Source organism: Marmota monax, unplaced genomic scaffold, assembly GCF_021218885.2.
Source record: "Marmota monax isolate L192 unplaced genomic scaffold, Marmota_monax_Labrador192_F-V1.1 WCK01_AAM20220418_F8-fsc00126, whole genome shotgun sequence".
NCBI classification, from domain to species: Eukaryota; Metazoa; Chordata; class Mammalia; order Rodentia; family Sciuridae; genus Marmota; species Marmota monax.
The window spans coordinates 3,971,324-3,997,472 of record NW_026695245.1 but is presented as its reverse complement, the minus strand read 5'-3'; the positions used below and the strand labels follow the sequence as shown (position 1 = coordinate 3,997,472).

General features: G+C 40.1%; 1 protein-coding gene across 2 annotated transcripts in view; it reads right to left on the bottom strand.

The window, feature by feature from the left end:
- The window catches only part of Npc1 (NPC intracellular cholesterol transporter 1), a 51,330-nt gene extending 25,468 nt beyond the window's left edge, over positions 1–25,862 (bottom strand). The window contains exons 1-8 of one of the 2 annotated variants that reach the window (XM_046433683.2): positions 25,662–25,862; positions 14,292–14,414; positions 13,279–13,385; positions 11,097–11,272; positions 4,519–4,686; positions 3,735–3,984; positions 1,400–1,473; positions 493–914 (exon numbers count right to left, since the gene is read on the bottom strand). In XM_046433683.2, the coding sequence (XP_046289639.1) occupies positions 493–914; positions 1,400–1,473; positions 3,735–3,984; positions 4,519–4,686; positions 11,097–11,272; positions 13,279–13,385; positions 14,292–14,414; positions 25,662–25,718 (1,377 nt within the window). In that variant the 5' untranslated portion in view covers positions 25,719–25,862. The remainder of the gene's footprint in view (positions 1–492; positions 915–1,399; positions 1,474–3,734; positions 3,985–4,518; positions 4,687–11,096; positions 11,273–13,278; positions 13,386–14,291; positions 14,415–25,661) is intronic. The other variant, XM_046433693.2, reaches the window with a different exon arrangement.
- Between the last annotated feature and the right edge of the window lie 287 nt (positions 25,863–26,149).

The window sequence follows — 26,149 nt, the reverse complement described above, 5'->3', positions numbered from 1 at the left end:
TCTTCCACTAACTACGGATGGCAGCTAACATTCAGGTCACAATAATTTCATTCCTAGACCTTGGATTAGTAATGATCCAGCAGTTCCTGCCCCGGACCCCAGGACAGCATAAATAAATTCATTCCTTTGGGTCCTTTCATTTTACTCTAACACAAGGAAAAAAAAAAAAAAATCGATGGATTCCCTAGGTAAATTCCTCATAAATATATTCTGCTTTAACAGAGAAATGCTACTTAGACCTTCCTCTGTTCATCTCAATTTCAAGAAAAAGGCAGGACCTGCTGTTTGAAGTCAATCCAAAAGCAGGCAACAGTAAATTTTTTATTAAATTCAATGACTAGCACCACTATCTTGAAAAATAAGTGAAAACACCTTTACTTTAATGCTTAAAGATTTAAGAGATACCACAACAGTCAGCCCCAAATCTGTATTGGACAGAATTGGTCTACATGTAAAAGCCAGATGGATGGACATCTACTAATGGCAGAATACCTGGTGCAAAATCTCTTTGTCAAGTGGGGGTCCAAAGGGCACGTCGGCTCCTGCGGGGTATGGCTGGTAAATGTGTTTGCTGGTATTGGGGGCCCGGATGATGAGCTGCTCTGTCCGGAAGAAAGGCCCAAAGTGTGTGTCAAAGTACTCTTTATCCTGGCGGGCCTGGCTGCTGGCAGATGACCAGAGGTCAACTGGATTGGTGGTGACCCGCACAAATGCCAGGCCTGAAGAACATGCGGCGATGAAGACCAGTGAGAAGAAAATGATGCAGCCAGGGTTTCGGACACAGTAAGATCCCCACTGGGTGAAGAAGCGCCTCAAACAGCCCTCGAAGGCGGCACCAAGCCGGTCGCAGCAGGACGCCGCCCCTGGAAGAGCGGGAGAGGAAAGGAGGGTGGAGGTTAAGAGCCAGGCCATTCCTGAAAGTCGGAACAGGGACAGCATTAGCTACCACTGCACGTGCTGGGAGTCCAGCCCCCTGGGTGACACAACTGACACCCCAGGCCCTGTGCTCTCTGTCTGCTTGGGGAAGCTATTCTTTTTGGCTACCCACAATGGACACTGATGCACTCCTGGGTGGAAAGATGCTCACCCGAGGGCTTCTGAAAAGCAAGTTTCTCTGACTGCTCTGCTGCTCCTGCCCTTGGCCTGCCACACAGGCACCTTTGTGGCTTTTACTCTGGTCCCTAAGCATTTCACTGCTGTCATTGATTACTTGGGTCTGATCTGCCACCCTGACATCAGAGCCACAGGCAAGGGACATGTCTGTGCTGACCATAGCTGTGTCCTTGGCACTTGTGCCCTGCCTCACCCATAATCGGCACGTCAATATTTGCTGAGGAAACAAGGGCTCTTTCAGGCCAACAAAATCCAAACCCTTTATTTTCTGTACAAATATGCCTACCTTTGTCACTGGCATTAACAGAAAAGGCTATATTGCTGTCAATGGGAGTGTATTCGGAGACAAAATAACGCTTTCTGAAAAATAAAAGCACATAAGCAGTATTAGTGGTCTTCATGATAAGATTGTTATTTGGATATCCCAAAATCCCACTAAAAGCTTACTCCCTCATCCTGACTTCTTCCTCCCTAATCCTAAGTTCCCTTGGGTCTCTATGCTTACCAGTTTCAGCAGAAAATTTAAGACTGTATTAAAAAAAAAAATCCGAATTGTTAAAGGATAATTTCACTTTGCAACCCTCATTTTAGATCCTTTAAAAACACGCTATCCTGCCTAGGAGCAACGAGCACACCTGCTGCCCTGTCCTTGATTTCAAATACTATCCTGGGCCAGGGCAGGGAGAATAGCAGATGATCCCAAGGGTGGGAACATGTCAAAAGAACATAAGAGCCAACCAGAAGGCACCTCCCCATGCCCAACGTGGAAAAAATCTGAGCAGCAAAACAATGGAATTAGATAGAGTCCACAGAATAAGTAAAAGGTCCATAATGTAACTAAATGAATAATAAGTGAAGGAAGAAGTCCGATTAGTAGTTGTAGGGAGTGAGAGAAATCCACAATTGCCATCAGGCAAACACTGCAATAATCATGGTTGCAGACAGAACCCATGATTTAGTGGGCAGTAGGTGATGGTCTGAGGAGAAAGTATCAGTATAGTTTTGTTTTTGTTTTAGTTGTAGATGGACACAATACCTTTATTTTATTTATTTGTTTTTATGTGGTGGTGAAGATCAAACCCAGTGCCTCATGTGTGCTAGGCAAATACTCTACCACTGAGCTACACCCCCAGCCCATGCATAGTTTTAAAATATCTTTTCTCAAGAAAATTTCCAATTATAAAGGGAAAATAGTAACCCCAGTGAAGAAACCCAGGAGACATCATCTTAACCATGAGATCAAGGTTAATATCCCTAGTAACAACATATCAACATCATGGATTCCTTGGCATGATGCCCTGAGAAAGACACATCACCACATCTGTGATGTGCTTGTCCAAAACACACAACCTCAATCTAATCACCACAAAACACTGGATGAAGGCAAGAGGCACAGGCTGCAAAATAAGAGGCAGGTACTCATCAAAAGTGTCAAGATCTTAAAAATGGAAAAAGATGGAGGAACCATCTGACGTAGATTGGAGGAGACTAATAAAACATAAAAAGTGAATGTGTTATGAGATTCTGAAACAGAAAATGGGCATGAGAGGAAAAACTGATGAAATCCGAGTAAAGTGTGTAGTTTAGCTAATAATACGGTATCAGTTACATGGTTTTGATCATTATACTGGGTTCTCTCAGTGGTAACATGAGGGTAAGCTGGGAAAAGGGTATATATAAATTCTGCTATTCCAGCAACTTTTTGGTAAGTCTAAAATGGTTTTAAAATTAAAATACATAAAAATATACTGTTGTCAGGCGTGGTGGTACAATACCAGCAACTCAGGAGGCTGAGGAAGGAATATTGCAAGTTCAAGACCAACCTGGGCAACTTATTGAGACCCTGTTTCAACATAAAAAATAAAAAGGGCTGGGGGTGGCCATAATTCCAGTGACTTGGGAAGCTGAGGCAGGAGGATCATGAGTTCAAAACCAGCCTTAGCAATTTAATGAGGTCCTGAACAACTCAGATCCCCAGTTCCAAAGTGGGGGCAGGACTGGGTGTGTAGCTCAGTGGTAGATTCAATCCCAGTACCAAGGAAGGAAAAAAAAAAGTACTATACTAAATGTAGATGGCAGTGCATTCAATTAGATTTGGACCATTTGGCTCATTTGACTCTGACTTTCTTTCCTTTTTTAATTGTTTTTGGTTATAGATGGACACAATATCTTTATTTTATTTATTTATTTTATGTGGTGCTGAGGATTAAACTCAGTGCCTCACACATGCGAGGCAATCACTCAACCATTGAGCTACAACCCCAGCCCATGACTCTGACTAGAATTTCTAAAGATGGGTTAATACATTGAGCTTTAACTCACACACTGTTCTGAATAAATCAATAAAATTAACTTCAAATGTTTAAATGTCTCAATGACACTTGACTATTTACTAGCTGCAGATCATAAGCAATCCATGGAGTGGCATTCACGCAGGTATTTGCTTCCTGTTCTAATAAACCTGCCATGTGAAAGCTACAAGTGCCACTTGAGTAATTTTGATCTTCTGGCCCTAGTTCGTTCTCTCTCTCTCTCTCTCTCTCTCTCTCTCTCTCTCTCTCTCTATCTATCTATCTATCTATCTCACACACATACACACACACACACACACAGCTGCTTACCTGTAGCACCACAATGCAAAAAATGCTCCAAAAAACACAAACAAAAATGCCATGTAGGTGATCCACATGATGACATACATGGCATCCAAACCAAAGATCCTCCAGGGAATAGGAGGTGCTGGGGGCTGGGGCTTGGGGCCACAAACGATGGAGCAGTCCTGGCAGCTGCATGGCCCAGTGACCTCATCTACAGACTCATTACAGCCTTTGGTGGCATTGTTCATGGGCTCCATCCCCTGGACTGGAAGATCTATGGGAAGGAATTGTGTTGAGTGACAATCTCAATGAAAAAACATTAAAAATTGTGTACTGAACTATCTCGAAACCCAATAATAAGCATGCTGAAACACAGCATAACACAACTGGAAGAATAAGGACTGGAGGTTTTAATTTAATCTCCAATCCCTTTATGTTTTATTGCTTTGCCTTATAAAATTTGTTGCTTTGCCTTATAAAATTACAAGTGCTGACTTTCAGTCCTGTCTTACTCCCACTCTGAATAGCTAGACTAAGATTTCAGCAGAGCTCTGAAAAGTCTGTTGTGACACTCCTTGGCCTTTCTTAAACAAACAAAACCTCAGTTTATTCCCTCAAGTACACAGCGATCCCTACAGGCAATTCCTTTTCCGTTTCCATTCCTACTGGATAAATGCCCTAGTAACCTCTCTTACTCGAGAGAAACTCTAGGTATTAGTTACCGGAATTTATCCTCCTACTGCAGACTGATTCCTTGGCATTATAACATTATTATAAATATAGCAACTTTGGGAGTAGTCATCCCTACCTGAAAAAATGGGAGTGATGGTAAATGGCGCCTGTCCATTATTCTTATCGAACATGTACTCGATCCAGTTGGTGGCATTGCAGGCATCAGCATCCCTCCCACAGAGGAGTCCCAGGGCTTTGTCATTACTTGAGGGGGCTTCCACATCCCGGCAGGCATTGTACATTGCTAGAAAAGGAATCCCAAGGGAAAAAGTGACATGACACTTGCTCTAGTCTCCAGATAAGAGCTTGCAAAAGGCCTCTGAAATGGGAACAAAGGACTCCAGGTGGATTGCAACCGTGTTAGCAAGCAGACTGGAATGTGGGATGACTGCACACTGTGGATGGGAGAGGTGACTTCCCTCTGAAATGGCTTATTCCAGCTTGACTCCAAGTAACTTAAAAGTAAAAAACAGGAAAGGGAAAGGCTTATGGCATACCACGTAGTTCTTACAAAAGCTTTGGGAAGTCTCCTCTCCACTGTCCAGAGGAGTAGACTAAAGCTAAGAATCTTAGTACCTCTTCAGTCAGTGAAGCTGGTTCCAGAAAACCTGGCAGCCTCTTGCAGCAGGAGACTACACAGCTGAATCACGGAAATTACAGGGAAAACTGGCTTTAGGAATGAGGTCACACATGAATTAAACTAATACCATTCTGTTTTTTAGTTTTATTTTAGTACACAAAGATAACACAGTACCTAATATCAATGCTATCACACACAGGGAGGCAGGCGGAGTGTCCTGTACTGCTAATTTTCATTTCACCAGTCCCTGCTTGCTAGAATCTTCTTAGATCTTCTTCTCTTAACCTCCAAAGGGATCTCTACATATTCATTTGGTTTTATCCTCTTATTTATTTATTTTTTAAATATTTAGTTGTCAATGGACCTTTACTTTATTTATTTCTATGTGGTGCTGAGAGTCGAACCTAGTGTCTCACACATGCTAGGCAAGCGCTGTAACATGGAGCCACAACTCCAGCCCCTTACCCTCACTTTTGAAAGAAAGGTTAGCTAGAGTGACAGTTGTCTTTTTCAAAACTGAATGTATCAGTCCTTTCTGGCCTCATATTATGGCTGGTGAGAAAATGTTCAATTATCATTCTTCTGAAGAGCTTTGGGTCTTTTCTCTGTTTGCTTTTAACATCTCTGTCTTTGAAATGCATTCATTTTTCTAAGTCATACTTAAGGTATGGGTTTTCTTTTGCTTTAAAAACAAATTTTTAAAATTATTTTAATTTTTTTTTAATGTGTGCTAAGGCTCAATCCCAGTGCCTCACACATAGTAGGCAAGTGCTCTGCCACTGAGCTACAGCCCCAGCCCTTAAAAAAACTTCTGAGATATCATTCACATACCATACCATACACCCACTAAAAATATTCAGTTTAATGAATTTTAGCATATTTATCAATATATGCAACCACCACTACATCCAGTTGTGGAACATTTTCAACTCCTCAAAAAAGAAATCCTGTACCCTTTAACTATGATTGCTATTTCCTCACATTCCAAACCCTAAGCAATCACTAAATGTGTCTATAGATTTGCCTATTTTAGACATTTCATATTAACAAAATTTATAATGCTTAGTGTTTTCTGATGAGCTTCTTTTACGTAGCTTTCCCCCCACCTGGGAATTAAACCCACGGACACTAAATCACTGAGTCACTTTTTATTTTGAGGCAGGATCTTGCTAAGTTGTTGAGGCTAGCTTTGAACTTGTGATCTTCCTGCTTTAGCCTACTGAACACTCCATTCTTTTTTTTAATGGCCAAATAATATTCAATCACATGGAGGTACCATATTTTGTTGACATCTTTTGGCTACTATGAGTAATGTTGCTACAGACATTGGTAAGTTTTTGCGTGGACAAGTTTCACTTTTCTTGGAGGGACTGCTGGGTCATATGGTAACTATATTTGTTTCAAGAACTGCCAGACTGTTTTCCAAAGCAGCTATACCACTTTATATTCCCACGTACGAATGAAGTTCTGATTTCACCACATCCATGCCAATACCTGGTATCTGATTTTTTGACATTAGCCATCTTGGTGAGTGTGCAGTTTTGATTTGTATTTCCATGAATATAATGTTGAACACCTTTTCATGTGTTTATTAACTATTTGCATATCTTCCTTGGCTGTCTATTTACTATTAGGTTATAACAGATTTGTATATATTCTAGATATAAGTCCCTTAAAAATGCATTATTTGCAAATATTTTCTTCATGATATCCTTTGAAGCACAAACATTTCTTTTTTTTTTTATTTTAATGAGGTCTAATTTATCTATTTCTTCTTTTGTTGCCCATACTTTTAATATTATATCTAAGACTTCACTGCCAAATCCATGGTCATAAAGACTTACCCCTATTTTTTCTCCTAAGAGTTCTGTAGTTTTAGCTCTTACATTTAAGTCTTTGATTCATTTTCAATTATTTTTTTTAATTTAATGAGGTAAGGGTCCAATTTCATTTCATTTTTTTTTTTTTTGCATGTGGATACTGTTAATCCACACCATTTCTGAAGAGGATTTCCCCCCAGTGATGGTCTTAGCACCTCTGTCAAAGAACAGTGATCATAGATATACAGCTTATCTTCAATTATATTCATTGGTCCACATGTCTGTTTTTATTAAAGGACCATATCACCTTGATTTCCAATGCTTAGTAGTTAAGTTTGAAATTGGGATGTGAGTCCTTGTATTTTGTTTTTTTTTTTTTTTCAGGATTCTTTTAGCTCTTCTAGGTCTGCTGGAATTCCAAGTTGATTTTAGAATTACCCTGTCAATTCCTACAATGAAGTCAGTTGGGATTCTCCTGGGAATTGAGTTGAATTTGGGGATCAATTGGGGAAAATCTGTCATTTTAACAATATTTTTGATCCACGAACATGTGATATTGTTCTAGTTATTTAGATCCTCCTTAATTTATTTGTATAAAGTGTTATAGTTTAAGTTTTGTACTTTTTGGTTAAATTTATCCCAATTTTCTCATGCTACTATAAATGAAATTGTTTTCTTAATTTCATTTTCAGATTTCATATTGGGTTTCTTTTTAGTTTATCCTGCTTAAGGATTTTATTTACCTAAGACTGAGGACTTATTACTCATTCATTCTGGAAAATCTTTAGCCATTATCCCTCTGTTTATGTCTCCCCAACTCTCCCCCTCCCCACCCAGTTCTTATCCTACATGTCATGTCTTTAATGATGTCCAGATCTTTATATCTGTATGATGTTTTCTGGATAATTCTCTCATATCTTCTAGTGATTTTAGGGTTTTATTAGATATTTAGAGCCTAGAGAAGCATATGGAGAATAACACAATTCTCATTTACTCACCACCCAGCTTTATCAATCTTACAATACTTGTATTGGCATTTCAAAAACAATGCACCAAAATAAAACAAAAATAATGTACCACATTGTGGATGTGGCTCACTGGTAGAGCCACTAGCATGTGTGAGGCCCTAGGTTAACTTTCCAACACTGTCACAGAACAAAAACAAAAACAAATGAAAAACACCATAGATTTTATTGAAACCCACTGATTACTGCTTCTCACCAGCATCTCCTCTTCCCTAAGATGATCCCAAATCTGAATTTGATGCATATTCCTATGCACGTCTGTGTACCTATGAGATACTGTATCTATACAGTACTTCTGTTTTAAAGTCGTATAAACATACTACACATACTCTATAGCCTTTTAGTTATCGTGTTTAAGTCACCCATGTAACAAATATGATTCTAATCCATACTTTTTTAGTTTTAAGTTTTCTATGACCATGACTATATTCAATGTATTTATCCATTCTCTATTATCGAGCATATAGTGTCTCCATTTAAAAAAAAGAATTAATAGAGTTCATATTTTAGAGCAGTTTTGGGGTGAGAGTAAAATTAAGTGGAAATTTCAAAATTTCCACATATTTTATCCCCACATGTTATTATTATTAATAACCTCCTTCATTATCAACATTCTGACTTAGAGTAGTATATTATTTATTTATTTTGACAAATGATGAACCTCTATATTGATACATTATTATCATCCAAACCTTATAGTTTACAATGGGTTCACTCTTGGTGTACATTCCGTGGGATATGACAAATGTATAATGACATGTATCCAGCATTATAGTATCACACATAATTTCACTTCTTCAATATCCTCTGTAGTCTGTGTACTCATTCCTCACTGCTAACCACTAGCAATGAATGATTTTTTACTGTCTTCAAAGTTTTGCCTTTTCATAACGCCAGAGTTGGAATCATATGCTATGTTGCTTTTTAGATTAGATTTTTTCACTTAGTAATATGATTTAAAGGTTCTTCTACGTCTTTTCATTTCTATTTAGTGCTGAATATCATTCCACATCTGAATGGATCAGTTTATACACTTATTCACCTACTGAAGAACAGCCTAGTTGCTTTTTTCAAGTTTTGGCAATTATGAATATGTGGTCCATATATCTGTGTGCAGGGTTTTTTACATAGATGTGTTTTCAACTCATCTGGTTAAACACCAAGGAGGACGATAGCTGGCTCATATGACAGGTATAGGTTAGTTTTATAAGAGACTGCCAAGGTGTCTTCCAAAGAGGATGTACCATTTTGAATTCCCACCAACAATGAATTAAAGTTCCTGTTGCTCCCCATCTCATTCATCAGCATTTAGTGGCATTAGTGTTCTGGATTTTGGCTACTACAGTACATGTTTAGTGGTATCTCACTGTTGTTTCAATTTGCAATTCCCTAATGACATAGGATGTTCAGCATTTTTTCATATACTTTTTACCATCTATAATTTTTCTTGGATGAGTTATCTGTTTGGGTTTTTGCCCATTTTTCAATCAACTTCTTTGTTTCCTCATTGTTGAGTTTTAAGAGTTTTCTGTATACTCTAATAGCTCTTAATCAAATATGCCTCTTGCAAATATTTGTTCCCAGTCTGTGATTTGTCTTCTTCTCATTCTCTGGATGTCTCCAATTTTCATGATCAATAATGCTATAGTGGATGTTCATAACTATATGGGCCTTCCTGTTCATATGTATTAAGAATTTCTGTTAGGTGGGCCTCTGTAAGTGGAATTTCTGCAGTATGGGTGTGCTTATCCATCTTCAACTTCACTAGGTAATGCAAAATTGTTTTCAAACATTTGCACCAGCTTTTGGTTATGAGAGGTGCAATTTATTAACACTTCTATAGCTCCACATCATTATCATTAAATTTTTAATTTGTGACAATCTAATAATGTATGAATGGTGTTTCACTATTTTAATCGGCATCTCATGGATAGATCCAGACATGAATTGTTTATATTCATAAACATTCTCATTTTGATTTCTGCCTTTTCTCTGTGTGGAAATCTTTCTTTACCTTCAAGTCATGAAGATATTCTGTATTTGCTTCTAAAACTTTCCAAGGCTAGGATTTTTAATTTATACAGTAGATTTTTTTAGTATATGCCAAAAATGAGACAAATATAATCAGTTTTATCACCTCATTTATCAACAAGACCCCATTTCCCTCAATGATTTGCAATGATGCACCTGTTATATATAAATTTTCCATGTATTCATGTTTTTATTTCTATACAGAATGATATCTCTTCACTCAGGCTGCCTTTATGTCACATCTTTTGGAAGTCTGATTCCTAGTTACCATACTTTTTTTTGTGTTTTTTTTTTTTAAATAGAATCTTTTTTTCTATTAAACTTGTTCTTTTATTTTTAATTGGTCATTATGATAACTTTTTATATTTGTGACAATCTGATAAAGTATGAATGGTGGTTCACTATTTTAATTGGCATTTCCTGGATTGATCCAGACATGATCATTGTTCTAAGTTACTCTTACAGTCAATAACTTTGCTGATTAATTCTATTATTTTTTAGACTGTTCTTACTTTTTGTTTACCTATGTCTAATTTGCTATTTACTATTAATCCATTCCAATGATCACTTCTCCCTCATTAGATCCACTTGATTCTATTTCTAATTTGTTCATTCCCTTTCTGCTGTTACTTATTCTTCTCAGAATTCTTTCATTTTCAACCAACAGAGGGTCTCTTTGGATTGTTCTATGATCTCTAGCAGCTGGGGGGCCATTTCTATTTGCAACACTGTTTACTTTCCCTTGTGCCTCAGAGTCAAAACTTCTTTTCCTCATCAACTACTTCTATCCATCTATTTCCTCCTAAGTCTTGCAGTAATTCATGATATTAAACATTTCACATCTGCTAGAATCAACATTCTAATGCTTATTAAAATGTACACAAATTTGCATATTCTAAAATTTTCCATACAGGAGCTTAAGGCTAGGGAAGGGGTTAAAGCCAATGCTTTAAAGAGGTGGTTTTGTTGGTTGTAGCCCAAGTCCTAGGATACAAACAAGAAATGACTCTCATTTCAAGGCCAATGGAACTGGAAATTGTGATCAATGTTTAGTAGTATCTATGTCTTTTCATTTCTATTTAGTGCTGAATATCATTCCACATCTGAATAGATCCACACAGTTGACAGAATAACAAAAAGAACAGCTTGATGCTCTGCCCTCATGCTAGCTAAAAGGGGAATAATTAATTTTACTTACCATTGGCAAAACTCTGTCCGACATAGTATTGTAATTCTTTGACATTCGTTTTTGTCTGGTTTGTAATAGGATCAACATAGTCTTCAGTTTCTGTAACATTCAGAAACTGACTCTGACGAGGGCTACATGTCAGCTCACAAAACAGGTTCATTAGGTTATAAAAACAGGATGGGCATCTAGAGAAAAAATAAATTATATTTTGCATGATCTCACAGATAGGGCCAGGAAAAATATAATTTAAAAATAATAAGGAATTTTTAAAATTTACTGCAAAGGGACAAATGAACATATTAAAACCAAAAATTCTTCACTTAAAACCTCATGTTAAAATAAGTAATTTTTAAAACTATCCCCTCCCAAACTGCTGTAATTGCTATATTTACTTTGCTCAAATGTAATTTCAAAAAGAGAAAGACGCTTTTTTGAATTCTGTGCTTTTGTAATTTAGAGACATCTTTCTTTGTCCTAGAGCTGTGACAATTCTGATCAAGAACAAAAGGAAAAAAATGAGTTTTCACATTAGAATTTTCACCCTATAACTTACTGAAAGGCTTTCTTCCAAGCCTTGGGTAATCCCAGGCCTTCCCCAAACACAGCAGGGTCCCCTCGTGACTTGTGAAAACAAAAGGGACAGCCATGGTGTTCTCTGGCTGCATACATTACAGAAGCACAAGGGACAGCTGACTGATGCCCTTCAGGTTCAAAGCTTAAGCCCCTAAAGCTGACTTGTTATGTGGCACAAGGGCTCTCTCCCTTTGGTGCATTCTCACAACACAACTGAGATTATTTTCTAGACTGATCCAGGGCTAGTGATCACACATGACACAGAATGAGGAAGGTGTAACTTACCCAGCCTTCAAAAGCTTCTGCTCCAGTGAAGCAGATAGGCACACAGATTCTTTTTCAGGAAACCTTTGCTTTCCAAAACCAGAAACTTTAATCACACTACCCTGATAAGAATCACTACTGGGGTGTACAGTTTTCTACAAATCTCTTGCCCTGTTATTTCATTTGATCATGAATTTCAACAGCTGCATAAGATTCCATATGTCAGGTTATTTCTCTTATTTGTTGTCATTAACAAAGCTTTGGTACCTCTGGAGAAAATCTTAGCTATCTGTTGATGTTCATGAATGGGTGGTAAATAAATGTTTTGACTGAATGACGAAGGGTCCAATCTAGCTCCATCAATGTCCAGCAGCCTTCCGTAAGATATTGTGGCCCAAACAGATTCCCAGCTTTTGATATTGTATTATACGATGTCCTGGGAGAAAAACTGAATGATGGTTTTCCATTCTGTACTGTAACTTCTGATAAGAAGCAGGGTTCCATGGTGGAAGCTGGCTTATGCCCTGCCACTTGCAGTGATAACTGCAGAGAGCATTTCCCCCTCTTTTTTTTTTTTTTTTTAAATATTTATTTTTAGTTTTCAGCGGACACAACATCTTTGTATGTGGTGCTGAGGATCGAACCCGGGCCGCATGCATGCCAGGCGAGCACACTACCTCTTGAGCCACATCCCCAGCCCCGCATTTCCCCCTCTTTATATTTGCTCCCCATCCATCTATCTCAGTGTGCTAAGGTCTGAAAAACTGACAAAGATAACACAATCTTGCTTGTTCTTCTGCCCATCTGAAAATTGCTAGATAGGCCTATAGAGAAGAACACCTATTATGTAATCCTTTTTCACTGGCCTGGGTCATGAAGAACAGATGGAACAGAAAACGAACTTTGACAAAACTGGCCAACTATGCCAGAACAAACTGAACAGTGACCCAAGGCCAGCCTAGTGAGGACCTGCAGCATATCATTCCACCACAGAAAAAAGGCAAAATGATATGCAAAGCACGGGAGGTGAGGAGAGGGAAATGATTAGAAGACTGCATAGATGAGGGACCTGAGCAGGACTACCGGGAACCTCTCTTTTCCAGGGTGCACAGAAACTCGAATCTGAAAGAACTAGCCTACTATGCAGAGCCAGGGCATCTCAGAGGAAACCAAGTCACGACTGTGGATGTAACTGGGAAGAGAACCAAGTCTATCATGATTATTACTTTCTCTATTTCTTAGAAGTCATCAAAACAGAACACAGCAAAACTCTGACTTTACAAGCAGACCCTAACATTACTGGTTAACAAGTAGCTAAAACCCCCTGGCTCTGTTTGCCTGGTGGTCAACCTACCTGGACAGAAACTGCAGAGGCAGCTGCAGGTTGTCTTTCAGAGTCCGAAGCTGCTGAACATCACAACAGAGACTGACATTGTCGAAGAAGAATCCAGGACAGAGTTCCTTTCAGAAGACAGAGTACAGATAGGAGAATAGCAGTTAGGGTAAGGATGCCATTCCTCTAGAGAGAAAACAGCTCTGCTCACGTAAACCTTTTCAGTGCCTGAGGATAAGGCAAGCATTTGCGAAATTCTTGCAGAATTCTCTTGAAAGGCCATCAAATATACTATTCATAAACTAGGGACTCACAGATAGAGGCGGTAGAGACATTTCTAATTTAGTTTTTATTTGCAAGCTCTCTCTCCCCTGCGACAGTCATTTTACCTCTTCCTACCTTTTTTTATTTAAGTTCAACCAGAGTGCTATTTATGATTTCCATTAGTCACTCCAGGGAAAGTCAAAACTTTTACTAATTCTGATGAAAGGAATAAGTAAGCAGAGATCTCCTACCATGTCAATTTGACTTTTTATTACGTAAGACTCTAAAATCAGTCTTTCCACCCCGATTTTCCAATACCCTTGTGCATGCAGGATGGTAAAAATGATAACAAAGCAGAACCTGGCGACAGCCAAAATTCACATGCTCAGGGGAATACAGAGAAATCACTAAAATACACAGGGAAAGAGGAAGTCAGAGCTTCTTAGTGGCAGTCTGTTCAAGTCCTGGGATCTAGGAACCAAAAAGTCAAGTTCTAATATATTTTGCAGAAGTTTCAAAGAGTAACATTTGAGGACTAAGGTCAGTCTCTAAATAGTAACCTGCTATTGGGAAACTATGAGAGGTAGAGAGTCGGTGCCTGAAAAATTAAACCTCTGTAGTTAGCTTATCTTCTCTACACTGTGCATTACAGGTTAGAATCTGGGATAAGATTTAGGCCTATTAATTTCACCTCTACCCACACTGTGCCGCAAGGTTTAATTACAGAGGATCTTGTGATCAGCACTTTGTACGGCTAACAAGGAACTTACCTGCACTAAGTCATACCCATCTTTTGGCAGTGGTTTTGGTGGCCCAGAATATCTGCAATTGTATCTCTTATCTCCAGATGCAATTCCACACTCTCCATACCAAACACAGGACTGTAAAAACACCTATAGAAATTAACACAAGACTAGGTGTAAATGAGGTCTAATGGAAAACATATTTCAACAATAAAAAGTGCTCATTCAAACACTATTACAGAACCTTTCGATACTACCTGCAAAAGGAAGTGACAGCAAGGGGCACTTATTAAACATTTTGAGAAACAGTAATAGAAATAGACCAAATGGGGGGCTGAGGTTGTAGACCAGTGGCAGAGTGCTCGCTTGCCTAGCATGTGCAAGGCACTGGGTTCGATCCTTAGCACCATACACAAATAAAGGCATTCTGTCCATTTACAACTACAAAAAAATAAAAAATAAATAGACCAAATGCCTCAAATAGATTTGTCAAGTCAATAAAGTAGGTCATGGAAATTATTTATATGATTTCAACTTTCTGCTTATTTAAGAGAAGTTATAGTTCTCTATAAAAATCACTAAGAATCACAGGATAAGTTAGCACCTGGGACCACATCTGCACAAGGAACTACTAAGAATGAAGGATATTTCCCACATATATTTAGGTTAATTAATAAGTACTCCATAAATAATCTGAAGAACAAAACCATAAACATCAATGAGCAAGAGGAGGAGCAAGAATGAAAAATTATATCCTTCAGATTTAAGTAGAAAGCAAGGAATGCACCTGCTAACTCCAAGGAAAATCACCTAAGCACTCTTAAAAAAAAATTTTTTTTAAATCTCTTGCAAAAAGATTTCTCAAGAGTCACTCATATTCCCCATGTGAGAGTCACAAGGCTGTCAGAAAATTCATAAGTGGGGAGGGTTTAGAATGAATCAGCACCCTGTTCCAAGGACACTGCCCAAAGCAACCTGACTCTTGGTATTATAATGAACTCAGACAGTCACAGAGGGCCCAGCGAGCCAGAGCCACTGGCTTGTAACTGTCTGTCCCTTAGTGAAAAATGAGACCAAGAAGCAAAACTACAGTCCCGAAAATGCCTGGGAGAAACTCATTTAAAAAGATCTCAATAGAAGCAACAGCACCAGTTCCCTCCAGTGACAGCGGCACATGACCTACCCACATGCAACAAGCTAAGTGAGTCTGCTGGTCCCCAGTGTCAAGACAGAATCCCAGAACAGTCCCTGAAACATCAGAGGGGAAAAAAGAAAACCAAAAACAAAAAACAAACAAGCAGGAGGTAGGGGTGTGCATGTTTGGGGGAATCCAAGGAGTCAATATAATTGAGCTGTCCACTCAATTCAACCTTCAGATATTCTAAAATAAAAATTACCACTTACCACTTATCCCTCTGCTTGACTCATTAAAAGTCATATGTTGGGCCACAGGGACGGAAATTATACAAATGAGGAAGTGGTGAGCCTTCAACGAAGCTCCTGTACCAATCCTTTGTCACGAAGTTGCATAATTCCACAGACATTTTTATATAAAAGTTCCCCAATTGTTATCCTCAAAAACCTAGAGAATCTAAAGAAAGTGTTGCAATTCTAGGTTTCCAATAAAAGATCACTGCCTATCTAACCAAAGCTTGAAAAAGCGAAAGCTGATGACAAAGATGGAATGAACTGTTGATAATTACATACAATTTAAATACAAGGGATCCCTCCCAAGACCTCAGGGAATTCTCAACTGAGTGGCTGGCCAAACAGGTCTCAGGTCAGGGCCATTCAATTGGTCAACCACAGGAGCAGAAGTGACAGGGTTAAAAGGAAAATTCCTTAGACCAATTGAATCTAGGAGAGTTTATTTGGGCAGAGGACAAAACCAAACCAATTCAACACATCTTGGCAGCTCCCAGAACAGGAGCAGGTTCTGGGAACACCAACAAACAATGTGATCAGACACATTTATGGAAAAACCCAAGTGAAACAATCTGCTACTGCTTTACCAACCAGTCAAATGGTTACTGCTTAATTAGTTAACTGGTTTGAGGACCGCCTATAACCAACCAGAACTGCAATTAAACTCTAGATTGCTTTGGTTTACTGGGCCTAGTATAGGTGCCCAGTCCAAATCTATGACCTCCCACAAATTTTAGTAAAAAACAGGAACCTAGTCAACAAATCCAGTCCCAGCATGGCAAACAGAATGGGGGTCTGGAGCCTAAGTTTCCCTTCCTCAGCACTTAGTGCTACAAAGGCAAATCAAGATGACCCAATGCTGTTTAGCTTCCTTTTTACCAAGATCATCTTTTATGTCATTTATTTTGAAGCAAAGTGCTGTTTTTACCCATCTGGTGGAAGAGGGAAGGGGAAGGCATGGAGTGATCAGGAGGCATGCGATCAGCAGCTCTAGGTTCTGATCCAAAGAACTAATGATCTGGTCAATAAACTTCATGCCACATGGGACCTCATCTGGGGCAGATTACTTAAAACCACACTGAATAGAAATTCCCCTACCTGTGTAATGAAGTTCATTATCTCTAATTATCTCAGAGGTTTAGCATGTCGATGAGAGATCATACATGTGTATATAACAAGTACTTAGTAAACTACAAGGCAAGTTACAATTAAATGTAAAGACATAATGTCTTCCAACTGTCTGGAACCTCTTTACTAAGGTTCCAAAGATCTGAACAGAATAAAATATCTGAAGTATTTTTGGGTCCAGGAAATTTGGGCTTGAATAAACTCTTCGGTTTACTTCTCACAAAGCCATTCTGCCTATAGCAAGCCCTAAGTCAGTGGACCCCAAAGTACTGACAAGGTGCTCACTATGTTCTGGACACTGTTTTATATCAGCCCAATGAATCCTAACAATTGTTTGATGTGGGAGATGCTATAATGGATGGAGCACTGAAACACTAAGAACTTCTCTAATATCACACAGGTAGTGGCCAAATCAGGTTTCAAACAAGAGCATTCTGGCTCCAGAAACAGACTCTCCATGGTGGATCTGGGCAGACAGGGCTGGGACATGCTCATCTCAGTGACCCATGAAGATTCTAGTTGGCATCCAAGCAATTGGTCTTTCAGTCTTGAAATCACCAGTGTGGCGGGAAGTTTGGATTTTATTGACAAACAGTGTGGATATACCTTAAGATCCCTTAGGACTCTCATAGCAGCACATGCTAACACTAAGATTAAGGTATACTGGGCAAACAAAGTTTGTACAGTGCACATACTTCCTTTTTAAATGAAGCATCTAATTTCCAAACTTAAAGCTGGATTCACTATGATACAAGAACCCTGATTTTACATCCAATAATATTCTCATGGGGAAGGAAGTATCATGTCTAACATTGAAATAAAATCCACCAACATTTGAGTACCATAGCCAAAATGTGCATTTACTTAACATGTGAACTGACTTCCGGAGATGGATGGCAGTGATAGCTACACATAACGTGATATACTCTGCATCACTAAACAGGGTTAAAAATGGAAATTTTATATTATGTGTATTTTACAGAACACACATCAAAAGAACCATGTGCTCAGATGTCCTTCACCATATAAAAGGAAAGCCCAAGGCTGGGGTTGTGGCTTAGTGGTAGAGCGCTTGCCTAGCATGTGTGAGGCATTAGGTTCCATCCTCAGCACCACATAAAAATGGATAAATAAAATAAAGGTATTTAAAAAATAAAGGAAAGCCCAGTGGCAAGAACTGCAGTACCCACATTCTCAATTACCATTCTGAGGTTAAAAGAGAAAAAGCTGTCAGATTAAATAAGATGAAGAACTATGGGCTTGAGTGTCATAGCACATACCCAGTCTTGTTAGAGCTTGGTTTATGTACCAGGAGGGTCTTTCTTTTTCCTTTTTTTATTTATATATGACAGCGGAGTGCATTACAATTCTTATTACACATATTTCTTAGTCTGTTTTCTGTTATTGTAAGAGAATATTTGAAACTAGGTAACTTTAAAGAAACAAATTTATTTGGCTCATAGTTTTGAAGGCTTGGAAGTTCAAGATCCAGGGGCTGCATTTGATGACGACCTTCCTGCTGCATCATTCCACACGGTGGAAAGCAAAGGGCAACAGAGGGCACTCAAGAGGGAAGGAAGCTGAACCCCTCAATTTGTTTGGAACCCTCTCATGATAACCCATGCCTGCAATAATGGCATTAATGTACTCAAGAGGCAGAACCCTAGTGACCTAATTCTTTTAAAGGCCCAGAGCCTTAACAGTGCTGCACTGGGGATTGTTTCCAACACATTTTGGGGAACACATTCAAACCATAGTCAGGTTTCAGTCCAAAGAATAATTATTCTTCCCAGTTCATCTTGTGGTCATGTAATCTTAAAGGGCTCTTTATAGCCATTAGAATTACCTTACTTAAGCATTTAAAAATTTTTGCCAAGTCCTAAAATATTTTTATAAGTAGCAGACTTTATTTACAAATAAATATACATTCATCATAAATATCCACACATCACAGGTGTATGTAGAATAACACTGAAAATCCTCTGTCCCCTCACCCTACCCCTCAGATTTAACTAGTGCTAATTTATTAGAGTTAGGTCTTCCTAGCAGAAGACCTAATTTAATTTCTCCCTACAGGTAAACATAAATAAATATACACATCGAAACATATACAAGTGTGGGGACATACAAAAAAATAATAATAAACAAATAAATCTCTACTACCTCCCAGATTGGCTTTTGCTCTGTCTGAACTGTACTTATCCAGATGCGAAGGCCAAACTCCAGTCCTTATCCCCAACCCCAGAAAAACAAGCCTACCCATTGTTTCCTCCACAGGTTTCATTCTTACCCATCCTGGAACGCCCTCCCTAATTATGCCTTCTTAGGAGCCTCTCCCAAGGCTCATTTCCTCCACTCTGACTCCTTGCACCTGGTCCTAATCTGGTGTTCCCAAAGTAAAGCAAGGCTGTCCTTGAACAGAAGCAGCACTGGGCTGAGAGCCTGGAGCACAGAGCATCTGCCCTCATCTTCCTGTCGGGGGAACACAGATGTTCTCTGCCAGAGTTCTGGTGTGCCCATTTCTGCCGATAAACATTACTTTAGAGAGCCAAACAATAAGGAGCTGAGGCCCGGGAGCCTTAAGGTCTCTGTGGCAAATACTCAACCCTTGGAGTTCAAAGCTCAAATGCAACTACAGACAAGAGGTAAATGAGTGGGTGTGGGTGCGTCCCAATAAAACTTTACTCACAAAAACAGGCTCAATCTAGGCCAGTTTTCTGGCTCCTGTGCTGGGATCAAGCAGAATTTATATTTGTGAGAATCACAACAGTATTTTCTTGTTTTTGTCTTAGCTTCCCTGTGAGGCCACAAAATCATAAAGGGCAAATCTCAGGTGTAATATTCCTTTGAAATTTCCTGTAATGTTGTAGCTGATGTTCATGGATTCAGAAACCACCAAACTTGCAGTGAGTTGAGGGAATTCAACTGGCTTATATAAGAAGTTCAGAAGTTAGAACTGCTGGTCATTTTGGTATCGACTCAGAATCTGGGCATTACAAGGCTAGAGAGTCTCTACTTTTAAAGGTTAGCTCATGTGGACATTTCACAACATGCTCCAGGGTTTAATTACTAGGTATATGACTGGACAGGAAAGCCTCTTTAACAGTCAGAAGGACAGTTCAGGAAAGGTTAAAAAAATAAAAAGCCTCTTCTGCCATTTGTCAGCAACTAAAGCCATTGTTAAACCCAATTCTAATAGGTGCTCCATGAGCATGCATTATCACATGAAAAAGCTCTGAACACTAGTAGAGACGCTAATATTCCAGGCTGCCTTTAGTAAAATTTTACTGCAGCCTTACTCACATCCAAACAATGAGTGAAACCCAACTGCAAGCCAGGCACAGAGTTAAGTGATTTCCTACTTATTGTCTCATTTCTTTCTTTTTTCTTTTTTTTTAGTTGTAGTTGGACACAATACCTTTGTTTTATTTATTTTTATGTAGTGCTGAGGATCGAACCCAGGGCCCTGCACACATTAGGCAAGCACTCTACCACTGAGCCACAACCCCAGCCCCTTGTCTCATTTATTTCTCAACAACAGAGTAGGAGTATTTTATAGGCAAGAAAACTAAGGCTCAGAGAGGATACTCTGAGGTCATATGGCTCATATGATGATGAGACATGATTTTCAAAGCTCAGTTAAGTGTTCTCCACCCATCTCCCTCATCCTCCCCCACTCCCCTTGCTCATTTCACTGTTCAGACTCCAATCTAGGTTGGGCTCTGATGTAGCCTTAGAATTTGAAAATGGACCAGAGACAGGCTGTCCAATCTACCATGATCCTACACAGGTGTTCGTTCTTCATGAACTTGTTCACTTGCAGAAATGATGACTATAATTCACGTCTCATTAAGTACCTGTCAAGTAGTGACTCACTTCCTCAGTACCACTGGCATCCCTCTGCCCCAGGTCAGCATCCAACCATTCCACCACAATTAAGAGGGCGGGGCTGGGTCCCTCCTGCTACTACTGCTGCTCTCCTGGATAGGTAAAGCCAATGGCAGAACCTGGGGACACACCCAGCTCAAGCTCCTGGAAGGGAAGGAAGGAAGGTGACTGCTAGTTAACTCCACTGCCCACTGCCTCTCTAGGGAGCAGGGACACAGACCTGGCCAGTCAGGACAAGGCAGGATGATGGGTGGAAGGAGTGGAATGGAGAATTCTGCCCAGAGATTACACTGGCTGCTATTTTCTTTGGAGTCAGGAAAGCAGACCAAACAAATAGGCAGGACCTTTGAGGTGGAGGCCAGGCTGGTTTGACTTCTATTGATGGAAGTCTCTGATAACTGTTTAATGGCCAATCTGGCATGAACATATCCATATAACAAAGGTTAATCTGTCTGCACCAGACTTGCCTGTCTATAGACGTTTCAGTCACGTTTCTAGAGTTAGGTTCAGCTTGTCCAAGTCTTCCTTTTACATATAATCCCTTTAGTTTGGTATTTAAGTAATTTATCCAATGTCATACTACTAATTGCTATTAGACACTTCTGAGCTCTAGCAACCCCAAATTCCAAAAATAACCCAAAAGCCATAGTACCAAAACAAAAAGTGGGTGTCAGTATATGGTCTGTGCAGATTTTTATGGAATGTTCACACAATGTGGCAACAGGGCCATGGGTCAGACCAGCAGGCTAATTCCATCTCTAGTTTATTACCAATTACTGGAAGAAGCCAAACTGGAGATGGGCATAGGTCTTGAATGAGATGCTTTATTGGCCAAATGAAACAATGCTGAATAGCCATTCAATTTAGCTTGTTAAACATAAGTAATCAGGTAGCAATATTCTGAATTTGAATAAATCAGAGAACAGAAGTCAGAAGACAATAGGTCAGGCTCTTAGTCTGCCATTTACGAGTCATGTAACCTTGGCACAGATTTGAGCTTTAATGTCCACTGTATCTACAAAACAAGAAAAACAGCCATAATATCTTAAAGGAGTTGTGTGAGACAAAGTAAGAACATGTGACAGCAATGGAGCACTATGCAAAAATTAGGTAGCTATTTTTTGTCTTCAATTTTCTGTAATCTAGAATAGACTCCCTGCCAATTTTTAACAGGTTTATGAAGATGATTAAGATACCATAAAATTCACCCTTTTCAAGTGTTCGATGATTTTTAATGAGCAATGAAGTAACTTCCCCTCATTTTCTTTAAAATTTTTTTTTAAGTTTAGGGTTTTTTTTTTCCATAATATTGGTATATATTTATGGAGCACAGTAATACTTTGATAACATATAATGATCAAATCAGGGTAATCAGCATTTCCTCAAACATGAATCATTTCTAGGTACTGCTTCCCCCATTTTCCTCTGTTTCCTCTTGTCCGCCTGGTATATGTCAATTTACTCTTCAAAACAGAACTTAAAAATGAACTCCTTTGGGCCTCATCCTTATTTCAGGACTTCCCTTTATAATTTTTTTTATCCCTGCTTTTCCCCTCATTAACTATGAACAAGAAAGGGACAACAAATAACATTAAAACACAGCATCTTAAAGTATATGGACTACTTTCCAAATGGGTAATTCTTTCATTTTTTTTTTCATCCTATATTGTACCCAGAGCCCCTAAAGGAAATCAGAGTTCCTCAAAGGAAGAGACAGTAACAAGATGAAGAATAAAATTTTAAAGCATCTCTCAAATCCTCTCAACAATACAAGTGCATCAGAGAGTTTTTTACTTCTTCTTCTGATTCTTTTTTTTTAATTGCCAAAGCAAATGTTCCAAGGAAGCTCAAGGCAAAGGAAAAGCTGCCTATCCAGTTGATCACTTCGATCACCGGAAACCAATTGCAAATTCAATTCTGATGGCCAAGAACTTTAGAGAGAAGGTATCCTAGCTGCAGAACAGGATGCAAACATCGTGGATCATGTAGCACACTGACTGGGGCAGAATTCTGATAGCTAACAGTTTAATCTTATTGGAGAACTGATGCCCTTCACAGAGCTGTGGGTGACAAGTGGAAAGGAGCACCGGAGATCTGAGATCAGATTAGAGATGGCCTAATCCAGGCTTCCCAGTAAGTAATATGCTGTGCGTAAAACACTGCATCCCTTTCAGAAGGGAAGGCTGAGGAAGGGTTACCCAGGAGAGAGAGATCATACTGTCTTCATGATCAGAGGGATTCTTTGTTCTGAGTCATAGAACAAACATGGAGAAATACAAAGACCCATTCAGCAAATCCTTTTCTCTCTACCCACTTGCTAAAATTTCTTTAAAAAAAAAAAAATTCTTTTTTCCCCTTGATGACTTAGGCTAATAAGACTTCTAATCACCCCAATAGTCAAGGACTGGGGGAGACTGCGCAAGACGACCCACACTCACTTCAATTTCAAATGGTTGTTCCATCCCACTCCAGGTCTAAAGAGGAACCCATTCCATCTCTCTTCAGGAAAGGTCACTTCAATGCTTAATTTCTCTCAGCCCTCACTTGAGTTTAAAGACCCTCAAGAAAAAGCTTATTAAAAATTACACTCAGGGGCTGAGGTTGTGGCTCAGTGGCAGAGCGCTTGCCTCGCATAGGTGAGGCACTGGGTTCGATCCTCAGCACCACATAAAAATAAATAAACGAAATAAAGATATCGTGTCCATCTATAACTAAAAAATTTTTTTTTTTAAATTACACTCAGGAGAGATACATACTATTTCTCAAAAGTGCTTGCATTATTTGGGTAACCACAATGTTTTAAAATCATTTGGTCTAGTAATGTTATTTCATCATTTATAAATAGTAAAAATTAAGAAAAGCAAAAATTGCCTTGAAATGTATTTCAAACCTTACAAAGAATAATTAGTGTAATTCCAAGAGAAGCTGATTAGTGCTCTGATGGAAACCTGATGAGTGGTTATCATTGGTATGATTTCTAAAAGCAGATACCCTCTCCCCCAATCTGTCTAGCTTCCAGGCTTTCCCCCATCTGTCAGGTGCAGTGAAAATTTCTAGACTGGAGGGAGTTAAATTTAAAAATAGCAATAGGAGTGTTTTTTTGTTAAGATCTACAGACCTTGAAAAGGCTTCCAGGAATTTTGCAAGAGATTCACAATCTTTGATCTATTCCAATTGCCCTAGAGTGGAGGCACCCATCAGGGCTATTAGCCTTGAGGTAAAAGGACTGCAGACCTGGGTGTATGCCTATAATCCCAGTGGCTCTGGAGGCTGAAGCAGGAGGATCCCAAGTTTGAAGCCAATTTAGTCAGGCCCTAAGCAATTTAGTGAGACCCTGTTTCAAAATAAAAAATAAAAAGATTTGGGGATGTGGCTCAGTGGTGAAGCACCCCTGGGCTCAATCCCTAGTACCAAGATAACCAAAACCCACCAACTAACCAACCAAACAAACAAACAAATAAAAACCAAACCCAGAAAATAAACAAACAAAAGGATGTAGAGATAAATTAAAGCTACTTAATAATGTGAAACATGCTGATTAGGTTCTGATCTATGGAAACTGAGTAGCTGTATTTTCTCTAGGGCTATTGAGAAATTGCTGTTTCCTGAGCTTTTACAGGGTTTAGGCATAGTGATGAGATCTCTCCAAATATTTTGGCATTTAATAATTCCAATAACTCTATAAGGTATTATTTATCTTTAGAAGATTTTAGGGCCTGAGAGTAAAATGCCTAAAGCCACAGAGCTGGTGACTGATCTAACTCCTGAACCTCAACCCTATCCCAAACTGTTCCTCTGAAATCTGTTTTCATATGCTTTTCTCCCCAACCAGCCATCTTTGGATTCATCCTGATACCCTGATATTAGATGTGGGCTCTTCCACAAGCCCACAGAGCTGGGGATTGCACACTTACACACTTCTGGAGGAAGAGGCTCCTTTCCAGGCTCTTGGGCCCTTACTGATCAGCATCACCTATCCCCTTCTGAGCACTACACAGAAGTTTAAAGAACAGATTTTTCACAGAACCCCTTAATCTGCTCTCCCCACAGATTCACCACTCCATTAGCTAATGACCCACCTATTTGAGGAGAGTTAGTGGGCACAGAATTCCCAGAGGGTCACTCTTTCATCCTGATCTGATTTCATTAACACCCACATCCTTAGGTATTTCCCCCATTCCCCATGGTTTTAAAAGAGAAAACTGTAGACACACAAACAGCAGGGAGGGGCCAATGCCCAAGGCTACTAAACCAAGTAGAAGTCGACCCAGGGAGTCAGGACACAGTTCCAGGACCACTCTGTCACTAGCTAATTGTGACAAGGGGAAATTCAACTACCCACTTCTGGGCCTCAATTTCCTGAAATGTTAAAGAGGAGGTGATAAGTAGCAAGCTGCACCCCTTAGAAGATCAAGCTGACTATATTATATAAAGTACTCAAGTTCGTTTTCAATTTGGTGCTTCATGAATTTCCATTCTTCACCTTCCCTTACACTTCCATTCTCAGGAGAGAAAAGGAAATAAAGTGGCTGGATCTTCTAAACAAATTTACACAGAGTTCATGTGTATATAGAATTAGAAAAAAAGATTAAGTCTCGATCCCTCTTCACCCACCGTTCCCGTCCCCCCTTCCCTCTGATCCCATATCTTAAATGGAGAAACTAGAAGACCACAGTTGAAATGAGCTCTAAATAGGTCAAGCAAGCAAGCCCCCAGCTGCCACCCTCCTCCAGATCACAGGGAAGAGTGTGGCTGGAGCCAGGAGACGTGGGGGAGCCTCCGGGGACTGCACCCACAGACCAAGTTCCCTAGGCCCAGCCGGTCCGCGCCCCCTAGTCTCCCACGTCCTGGGTCTCCCGCCTCGGGGGAGCGTCCGCCAAACTCGCTGCTCTGCCTGGGGACTCGCGGCCCGGCCACGTCCCCTACAGTGCGCCGGGGTCGCCGACCGCCGCTCACCTGCGCAGGACAGAGCAGCAGCAGGAAGAAGCACAGGGCTGGACCGCGCGCGCTCATGCTGCGGCCACGCGGGGCTGCGCACGTCTGCTAGGATCGCTCCGCAGAGCGCCGGGATGCTCCTTCACTTCCCGGGGTTGTTTCAGGACCGGCGCCTGACTAGGGAGGGAGCAGGCGCGGGCGGCTGCAGGCAGCGCGCGCAGGTCAGGAAGGAAAGAGGCGTCGTCGGCTCCTCCCTTACTGGGAGGTGCTGCTACCGCCCCCAGCGCGCTCAGGGGCAGGGCCTAGAGGGGCGTGGCTTGGGGGTCCGGGGCGGGGTCGGGCTCTGACAGTGCCACGACAGCGGGAGACGTCTCCTAGGTCCGGTACAGTCTTTCTCATCCTGCGGCCTCTGAATGCGCAACGTTGGGTTGAGGACTCCCGGACCTGGGCAACTGAGCTTTTGGAATCCAGTCTGGGAGGATATTTCTAGAATCGTGTCAACAGTATCT